Source organism: Sinocyclocheilus anshuiensis, unplaced genomic scaffold (genome assembly GCF_001515605.1).
Source record: "Sinocyclocheilus anshuiensis isolate Anshui unplaced genomic scaffold, SAMN03320099.WGS_v1.1 scaffold270, whole genome shotgun sequence".
Lineage (NCBI taxonomy): Eukaryota > Metazoa > Chordata > Actinopteri > Cypriniformes > Cyprinidae > Sinocyclocheilus > Sinocyclocheilus anshuiensis.
This window is the reverse complement of record NW_015546041.1, coordinates 291,546-301,519: the sequence shown is the minus strand read 5'-3', so window position 1 is coordinate 301,519 and position 9,974 is coordinate 291,546. Positions and strand designations below refer to the sequence as shown.

Here is a 9,974-nt window from a genome sequence, read left to right as displayed (position 1 = left end):
CTGCATAAGGACTCCAAGATGGTGAGGAATAAGATTCTCTGGTCTGATGAGACCAAGGTAGAACTTTTTGGCCTTAATTCTAAGTGGTATGTGTGGAGAAAACCAGGCACTGCTCATCACTTGTCCAATACAGTCCCAACAGTGAATCATGGTGGTGGCAGCATCATGCTGTGGGGGTGTTTTTCAGCTGCAGGGACAGGACGACTGGTTGCAATCGAGGGAAAGATGAATGCGGCCAAGTACAGGGATATCCTGGACGAAAACCTTCTCCAGAGTGCTCGGGACCTCAGACTGGGCCGAAGGTTTACCTTCCAACAAGATAATGACCCTAAGCACACAGCTAAAATAACGAAGGAGTGGCTTCACAACAACTCTGTGACTTTTCTTGAATGGCCCAGCCAGAGCCCTGCCTTAAACCCAATTGAGCATCTCTGGAGAGACCTAAAAATGGCTGTCCACCAACGTTTACCATCCAACCTGACAGAACTGGAGAGGATCTGCAAGGAGGAATGGCAGAGGATCCCCAAATCCAGGTGTGAAAAACTTGTTGCATCTTTCCCAAAAAGACTCATGGCTGTATTAGATCAAAAGGGTGCTTCTACTAAATACTGAGCAAAGGGTCTGAATACTTAGGACCATGTGATATTTCAGTTTTTCTTTTTTAATAAATCTGCAAAAATGTCAACGATTCTGTGTTTTTCTGTCAATATGGGGTGCTGTGTGTACATTAATGAGGAAAAAAAATTAACTTAAATGATTTTAGCAAATGGCTGCAATATAACAAAGAGTGAAAAATTTAAGGGGGTCTGAATACTTTCCGTACCCACTGTATATAAACTAGATCTATAGATCTCAGATCTCCTCTCTGTACATAAACGGGAACTAATAAAGGTCCCAAAACGGATCCCTGGGGCACGCCACACCACAAAGGAGCAGATGATGAAGAAAAATTCCCAAATTTACAAAAAAAGGTCCTGTTCTCAAGGTAAGAAGCAAACCCTGTGCAGTGCCCTAGATACCTACCATATGACATTAGTGAAGAATATAAAGGTCAATGGTATCAAATGCCATGCTCAGATCCAACAAAGCAAAAGCAGCATATGAGCCTTAATCTAGATCAAGCAACATATAATTTGTGATTATATAGGGATCTAAAACCAGATTGAAACAACCAAAAAGTTAAAAGAATTAAAAATGACAAAAATATTTTCAAACATATTACTTTTCTAGTACTTTCAAAACACCTATTTTTTGGAATTAAACGTATAATGATGGATTATAATTGTATGATAATGATTGTAATTATTGTGTTACCGTCCAACCCTGTCAAATCTAAGCCACAGATGTACAGCACCATAAGTACAGTCTATATGACTCTGTGCTGTTGTTTTGTCTCAGGGTTCATGGGTCAGATCTCCTCTCTGCTGCTATGAGTCCTCATGCCTGGATCTTTTGCGCCCTTCTCTGCGTCCTCACTTGTGAACGGAGCAAGAGTGCATACAAAGGGCCCGTCCTGAGCCGAAAGCGGAGACTGGTAGAGGACGCAGCCGATGGGGCCCCGAGAAAGTGCTCTTATACATTCTTGGTCCCAGAGCAGAAGATCACGGGGCCGATCTGTGCCAGTCAGGGCCCTTCTCTGCCAGATAAAGAGCGCGTGACGCAGTTGGATATAGCTGACGTCCGGGAGCTCTTGACCAAGCAGAGACGTGAAATGGACACACTCCGGATGATCGTGGACGTGGATGGAAACATGGTTAACGAAATGAAACTTTTACGCAAAGAGTCGCGCAACATGAACTCCCGCGTCACCCAACTGTACATGCAGCTGCTGCACGAAATCATTCGCAAGCGTGATAATTCACTGGAGCTGGCGCAGCTGGAGGGACGGATCCTCAACAGCACGGCAGAGGCGCTGCGGCTGTCCGCCCTCTACAGGGAGCTGGAGGTGCGCTTCTCCTCGCTGGCCGTGCTGGTCAATAACCAGTCACTGCTGATCGCAGCTTTGGAGGAGCGATGCCTGCAGGTGTACGGGAATCACAGACGAGAGCCGCTGCCTCCGCCTCTCGTGCAGGTCGTGCCTGAGAACATCCCGGTGTATGTGCCTCGCTTCTCTAATGAGATCCAGAGGAGTCAAGGCTGGCCCGTTCCAGAGGACAGGAGTTCCAGAACGGCTCCAGCACCCACAGGAGGTTCCCCTCAGGGGAACATCAGTCTGGAGGGTAATGAAGCCATTACACAACAAAACACACAGCATCTGTGTTTGCCAACCGACACTCTTGTCATTTCCATTAGTGTCACTAAACTGCATTGAAAATTAACACTCATATGCACACCAAACACATCACATTTAAAGAATAAGTCACATTTAAGCAATAGAATCATCCTGAAATACCAGAGGCTGCTGTATCAGGACTGCATTTCTAGGACCCTAGTTTTTTTTGTGAAAGCACCACCAAGTCAATTCTACTCCATCAGTCCTGATTCTAACCTGAAACAAACAGGTGCAAAGACTAGAGACAAGGCTAAAGATCTTGTTTTTTGTTTTTTATGTAAGAGCGGCGCAGCCATTTGTTACTTTGATGTGCAAGGCCTTTGGTGTTTGTCGCTTCCAGTTATTTTAGCTGTACAAAACTCTGTTAAGATGTTTGATGTTCCACAAGTTTAGTTTTCTGAGACATGCAAAATAATCAGACAATAAAAAGTAATTGCAAACTTATGTACCTCAAAGAGTAGAGCATTGTGCTTGCAATGTCAAGTTCATCAGTTCAATTCCCACGGAAAGCAAGAACTAATAAAATGTATACTTTGAATGCATTGGATAAAAACATCTGCCAAATGCATAAATGTAAATTAAGAGCATATCAGAAATGTGCAACATGTAATGTACAAAAGCCCAGCAAAACATTTAAACCATAGGCCTGTGCAGAATACTGAGCTAGTTCTCTCTTGGTAGCCGCTAATCTTATACACATGAACAGGTATCTGGTAATCTATATCTGAAAGGCAGAAGAGCATAACTGAAGATATATGTCAGTATTGAAGAGGTTTGTTGATGCTCATTGCTCATCAGCGGTGTGTGTTCACTCATTTGTGTGTGCTGGTGTCTCGAGGTGCCTTTCGGGACTGTCTTCAGGCGATGCAGGCTGGACACTCCACCAGCGGGACGTATCTTCTGAAGCCGGACGGGACGGAGACACCTGTACAGGCCTGGTGTGAGCACGATGTGGACAGAGGCGGCTGGACGCTTATCCAGAGGAGGAAAGATGGATCTGTCAACTTTTTCAGAAACTGGGACAGCTATAAGGTAGCGATGTCTGATTCACAATGAATCACTCTTTTGAACCAGTTCTTTTGAATGATTCAGTACCAGATGACTTTGTCATCAAAAACAGAGAGATAAACGACAATATTCCAATGAAAATGAGACAAAAACACATGGTGGAATAACAGAATATTAAAAAGCAATAGAGAGCTCCAGTGGTGACGCATTTTTGTAAGCAAACCCATAAGTTTGCATCACTCTGGTTCCCTTGACAAAAACCCAAAAGGATTTTTCCTTTTGCTTTAGGATTATTGCAGAAAATATGCCCTGTGAAAAGTTTATGAAAAAAAAGTTTATGATTGTTATATGTTTTGTTTGCTGTCCAAACTCAAAATACTTACCTATACGTACAAATCGCTGCAGTTTCCAGTTGAAATGAACACTCTTGATAACTTTTATTCATTTTCACACAAAGTATGATTTACAGGGCCATACTTTTGATTAAGAAAGCCTAATTTTCTCTCAATTCCTTGTACAATATTATGTTATGACCTCACAACAATTTTAGCATGCTGCGAGATTTGAAAACAGGCACTTTTGAACATTAGCGTTGCATATCCAGCTTCACATGTATAGGTAACGCAGTAGGTTTGCTTGGTAGTGTTGCACTTGTGAGATGAAGCACTCTGGTATGAATCCTGTGAAACTATGGTTCGACAAAAGTAGAGTAGAGACAAATTAAAATAGCACTGCTTCATCAGCAAATTCCTGTACTAACATAGCAAAAACATGGCCACGGTCAAATATTGAGTGTGTGTTTTAGCACCACTTGCGGGATATTTCACTTTAAAATGTATTTATTTAACTTTAATACTGCCACGAAACATGCTATAAGACACATTATATCAATGCTGCAGAAACTGCCACAAGCAGGTGTCTCAGAGAGACACCTGATTTTTATGATTTTTATGTTGCTGGTGTCTCAGAGAAACACTAGTAATGAGGGTGATGACGATGGAGCTCCTAAACAGCTGGATCTGGTTCTCAGGATTTGTGCCTCGCGTCCGTTTGTTTTGATTGCGCTCGTGCCCGTGTGTAAGTGGTTCTTTCCTTCTGAGTCCCACACACACACACACACACGCACACGCACACGCACACACACACACACACACGCACACGCACACGCACACACACACACACACACACACGCACACGCACACGCACACACAGACACACGCACACAGAGCAAAGCCTCCTAAACCTCAACGTCACACACTTTCCAGCGAAGCCAAAGCGTTCGATGAGCTGCTGCAGGTGTGTTTGCGCTGTAACTAAACTCACGCATGCTTATTGCTGTAGTGAAATAATAACAGTCGGCTGCAGTATGTGCTGAAATCAGCAGTGATGTCTTTAACATCCCTCGTCAGCCCAAAGCCCCGTTGTTCAAAGAAGCCTGAGGTTACTTTGCATTTCCAGTATTTCAAAGGTAAAATGCAGTGCTAATGATAACAGCATCCAGTGACTGCAGTAAATATAGCTGTGTTCAGCTCTCTTTTTCTTGTCCTCCAGAAAGGCTTTGGTGATGTGGATGGTGAACACTGGCTGGGTCTGGAAAACATCTATAACCTGGGCAAACAGGAAGACTACAAGCTGCTGGTGGAGCTGGAGGACTGGATGGGGAAGAGGGTTTATGCGGCCTACAGCAGCTTCCACCTGGAGCCCGAGAGCCAGTCGTACCGTCTGCGTCTGGGAACCTACCAGGGCAACGCTGGGGATTCACTGAGCAGCCACAACGGCAAGCAGTTCACCACGCTGGACCACGACAACGACGCCTTCTCAGGTGATCCTTCACCACACGTGAGATCGTTTATGGCATGTCATTATAAACCCTGGGTCATTGTGGGTCATTCAAACTGAGTTACATATGGTACATCATTCAGAATGACATGCTTACAAGGACAACAACAATACTATACAAAATAATTCTTGTTTTCCAGTGCAAATATCTGAAGAACAGTCAAGATACACTATATTGCCAAAAGCATTGGGACACCCCCTTCTAATGAACAGGTTTGACTACTTTAGTAATTTCCATGAATTTCCAGTTTTGTAAGTGTCTAAAATGACTGTAGCCATAAGTACAAGTCACTGGTGTTTGGTGATGAGTTTTTGGCTCGAGGTCTGCATTTAAAGTCACAGCAGACCAGTCAAGTTCTTCCACACTGAATCAATCAATCATTTCTTTTGAACCTTGTCTTATACACAGAGGCATTGTCATGTTAGAATAGAAAAGGGTATTGTCCAAACTGCTGCTATAAAATTAGAAACACACAATTCCCTGGAATATCATCATATGCTTCAACATTCAGATTTGTACTCATGGAAATTACTAAAGTAGTCAAACCTGTTGATTAGAAGGGGGTGTTCCAATACTTTTGGCAATATAGTGCACATTAACTGAGAGGCAGAATGACTAAGACACTGATGGTTGATTGTCTTTCAGGTAACTGTGCTCATTTCCACAAGGCTGGCTGGTGGTACAGCGCCTGCGGTCAGGCCAATCTGAACGGCGTGTGGTACTCCGGCGGAGTCTATCGCAGCCGCTTTCAGGACGGCATATTCTGGGCCGATTATGGAGGGGGTTTTTACTCCATGAAGTCTGTGCGTATGATGATCAGACCCATCGACTGAAGCCGGACTGACTGACTTCAGCTTCTTCATGGTCCAGTGGGAAACACAGTTTGTATGAGTAATGTTTGGAGTTTGCTTGATTTACAAATGATGTGACAGAGAAACAAATGAAAGTGTATCATCACTGAAACTTCATTTCAGTCATCTCAGTGTCATGCTTTGAGCACATTTTAGCAAACCATGTTCACAACAACATGTTTGATAGGGTTTTTTATGATTAGAAATTAATCATAAAAACATCTCTGATGACTACACGGCAACAAGTGGTACATCTAAGTTCTTACATAATTTTACCCATAAAAATAAGTTTTGTTGGTATAAATGATTGAGTAATTCAGTAATGTCATTTTTTTCAATGCATCATGAGCTTTCCAGTGAGAACATAATGTAACAAAATTTTGATTTAACATCGGAAGCTTCGTTTAAATGTTTTGCTACTTTCTATCATTCTGTCAATCTGATCAAACACAGAGGCTCGTTCAAACATGTATTTAAAACGCATTTAGGTGAAATACAGCTGTTCATACACCACGGTTTCTCCCACCTCACGTTTATTTTGGTGGCTTTTTAGACGTTACAGTGGCAGAAGAAACAGAGCACAGAAGCACAATGAGAAACATATTGCTGGGCTCCAGACGGCGCTGCATGGGGAAAGTGTGTAAGAGCAAGCGCTGGATGGAAACAGGCCAAATGTCTGTGTTTGTTGTGTGTTTTTCCTTCTCCTCCATCAGTCCAGCTACTGGCTAATGCACATGTTCTCTGTGCAGACGTTTAACTGACTTTTTGCTTCATCAATGCATGAAACTGTAGATTTATTGCTTTTGCAGTTAATTAGTTGGCTTCATTGCTGCTATGATCCTGACACAAAAGGTTTTAGATTCAAACTTGCCATTCTTTTTCATTAATTTTTTATTAACTGACTTTCAGAAATGCAAATGAACTCTCTTGATAACTTGAGGGGAAACCTGAAGCATTGAAATGAAGGACCAGACTTGCGTTATTGTCAGTTTGTGGTCTGAAAAATGCTTCGCTAACAGGAAGGAGCAAGTATAACATGTGTTTGTCTTATGGAAGGCTCACAGGTTTAAAGTCCTTCCATCTATCATTCTCCACATCTATCCCAGCGTCTCGGGGAAACACCCTGAACGGATGGTCCATCCATCAAACACAGTTTTAAAGACTTCTTCCTAAAAACACACAAAGAGTGGAAAAGTACAAATACATTCAGTGCAGCCACACAATGAAACTTTTAACAGCTTCTTCTCAAACTGATGATCAAATAGACAAAGAAACAGCCAAGAGACCAATAACGCACCACCAGTACAACCTTAATAGCTCTTTATGGAGTGTTTATGGCCATATAAATGAAGAAAAAATCAGGCGAAAGAGTTTATAGATTCTGCTCTGTAATTTGCCTTTTTTCATCACAATGTTTTTTAAAGAATGACTAAAGGGAGCTCTGGGCACTTGTTATGTGGCACTGTGTGTGTGTTTTTGGCCATTCTGGGTGGCTTCTAGGTGTTTCCCTCCGGTCTGGCATGAAAAGAGTCGCTCCTGGTCTTCTGGTCTGTATATGTGACTCTGTTTTCTGGTTCAACAGATGAAAACGGTGCGTCAGGTCACAGTAGCAGAAGTAGGAGCATAAAAGATGCACTTGGTAAAAGCATCATGTTAAATGCACACTTCACATACATCTTCATTTATGCACAGCAGTAATGTGTTTTTTGTAGCACAGTCTTGATGGTATGTTCCTCCTGTCTGTATGCAGCACATACTGTAAGTCACTCTCACAGCCACATAGAGCGTCCAGATGCATAAATGCAAACCTCAAATTAACATAAACGTGTTGGGTGCATTAGCACATCCCTGAAGCACACAGGGAGCCAGTGTGATCCAGCGTTTCCAAAAACTCCTCTGGTTTCTCAGCCTGAAGGAGAAGCCTTCTTTCAGCGCTGGCATAGCGTGAGCGTGAAGCGTCTGGTGAAGCGTGACCCTCTGGGACTGCTGGCTCTCACGAGGTGCTTGTGGGTGAAGGTGACATCTTTGGCCCACATGCGTAGACCACACGGCTGTCCTGGACGTCTGAAGGGAGTCATTCTGTGAGTGTAGACTGGAAAAGAACTCGAGTTGAGATGCTGCGAAAAACCTCACGTCAAAATTCCCACCGGTCTCTCTGGAACCTGCGGAAGCTGGAGAGTCCAACCATGTGTATGTGTACGAGGAGATGCTAATCAATTCAGCTCGCTCTTGAACTTCGGCCATAAAGCATTTCATATCTGATGGCAGAAGAATAAGAAACACAGTCTGATGTCCTTCCATTCCTACACTCATCAGTAACCAGAGGAAGATCACATCACAGTAACAACTGCATCTGCAGCCCATGTTGTTTCTGTAAAAGGGTTAGATTCATTAAGGTTAAAATGTAGAGTTATAATTTTTATCATAAGCAATTAATTGGATTCATTGTAAAAAATTATGTGCTCGATCTGATCTGCTCTGCTCGATAACTCGATCTGTTAGTGATTGTTAATCTTTGCTGTCCTACAAAAATAGACGACATAAAATATGTGAATTTTTCACAACAGATTAGGCTGACATTTACACACAGTAAGACAATGCAATGTCTGACTATTGGTTAATATAATTGTGCAGCATCAGCTGAAGAGGAAGGTCATTTCAGAGAAAGATCAAGTTATTGCATTTTGATTATGAAGACAAGCATTATTTTATGTAGAATTAGCTCACTGATGAATCATTCAAGTATGTGGAACATGCAAGTAAGTCACTTTGATGTCAATGTTGATTTAAATACAAATGTCATTTCCACTGTGATAATTCATAACAGAATTGTTGTAACACTGGGCAGTGGAAGCAATGTTTCATTCCTGAATGAATCAGAGTTTCAGAACAAATTGGTTGAGTGAATAATTCAAAGACTCACTCATAAAGACATACAGTAGGCCGCATCCAGATATGCAATATGCCGAATTCACAGTATTCATAAAACAGCAGGTGAAAAAAAGGAGTCGCGAATGGAGGTGAAGTGATGCTGGCACGTCACATGACAATGACAACATGACGATTATTCATGACACATTTAGAACATACTTTTTTAAACTGTGGTGAATTAATTACTTATTCAAAAGAAGCACAGACTCAAAAGAGTTTGCGCTTTCAGATGCAGCCATACACTTGCTTTCTTCCTGAATGAATCAGTGTTTTTTGAACGAATTGAAGTGAATAAGTGACCCTATCACAGAGACAGCGGCTGTGTCTGAAATCACCCACATACCCTCATTTGTTCTTTCCTACATAATTCCACTAATAAAGTCTACTTGAAAGTCCAATCGGTTTTCAGGACCAGAAGAAAGATGTGTTTTATAGATGTGAAGCTTGCGGTTGATAAACTTTTAAGTATGTATATTATTCTTACACAAACGCATCAATTCGCTTCAGAAACCTTTATTAACCCCCTGGAGCCATGTGGAGCACTTTTTTATGATGGATGCACACAGTTTATTGGACTTCTATTGGACTATTGAATCTCAACAGCCATTCACTGCCATTATAAAGCTTAAAAGAGCCAGGCCATTTTTTTATATAACCCCTATTGTATTCATCTGAAAGAAGATGAAGTAAATGGGTAATTTTCATTTTTTTTGGGTGAACTATCCTTTCATGCTTTCATAGGATAGTGAGAATGATAGCAGGATGATCCCTTCAGTTATCATTCATTTACAAAGATGATCTGATGTTAGTGCAGTGGAAGCATATGTGAAAGAAATGCCTTTCTCCCATTTTGCAAGTAGTAATTATGGATAGACCTAGGCCTGTAATCAATATAATCTCTCAAAAACACTGTTAACAGATCACAATCTATGCCACATGCGGCCATATTTTCTTTATTTTTATTTGTATGTTTTGCGATTGTTATTAATTTTTAAAAGTGTTTTTCAAACAGATGCAAATGTTCTGCTGCCCTCTTGTGTTTGAATCAGACATTCAGCTTTTTTCATTCAGC

The 9,974-nt window shown here is 41.7% G+C and overlaps 1 protein-coding gene across 1 annotated transcript; it reads left to right on the top strand.

Moving 5' to 3' along the window:
- The first annotated feature begins 1,404 nt into the window (after positions 1 to 1,404).
- LOC107698952 (angiopoietin-related protein 1-like) lies at positions 1,405 to 6,218 on the top strand. The gene is made up of 4 exons (XM_016500088.1): positions 1,405 to 2,219; positions 3,111 to 3,304; positions 4,832 to 5,102; positions 5,766 to 6,218. Exons 1-4 carry the CDS (start codon positions 1,430 to 1,432, stop codon positions 5,951 to 5,953), a joined length of 1,443 nt encoding a protein of 480 aa, XP_016355574.1. The 5' UTR covers positions 1,405 to 1,429; the 3' UTR covers positions 5,954 to 6,218.
- Positions 6,219 to 9,974: the final 3,756 nt, after the last annotated feature.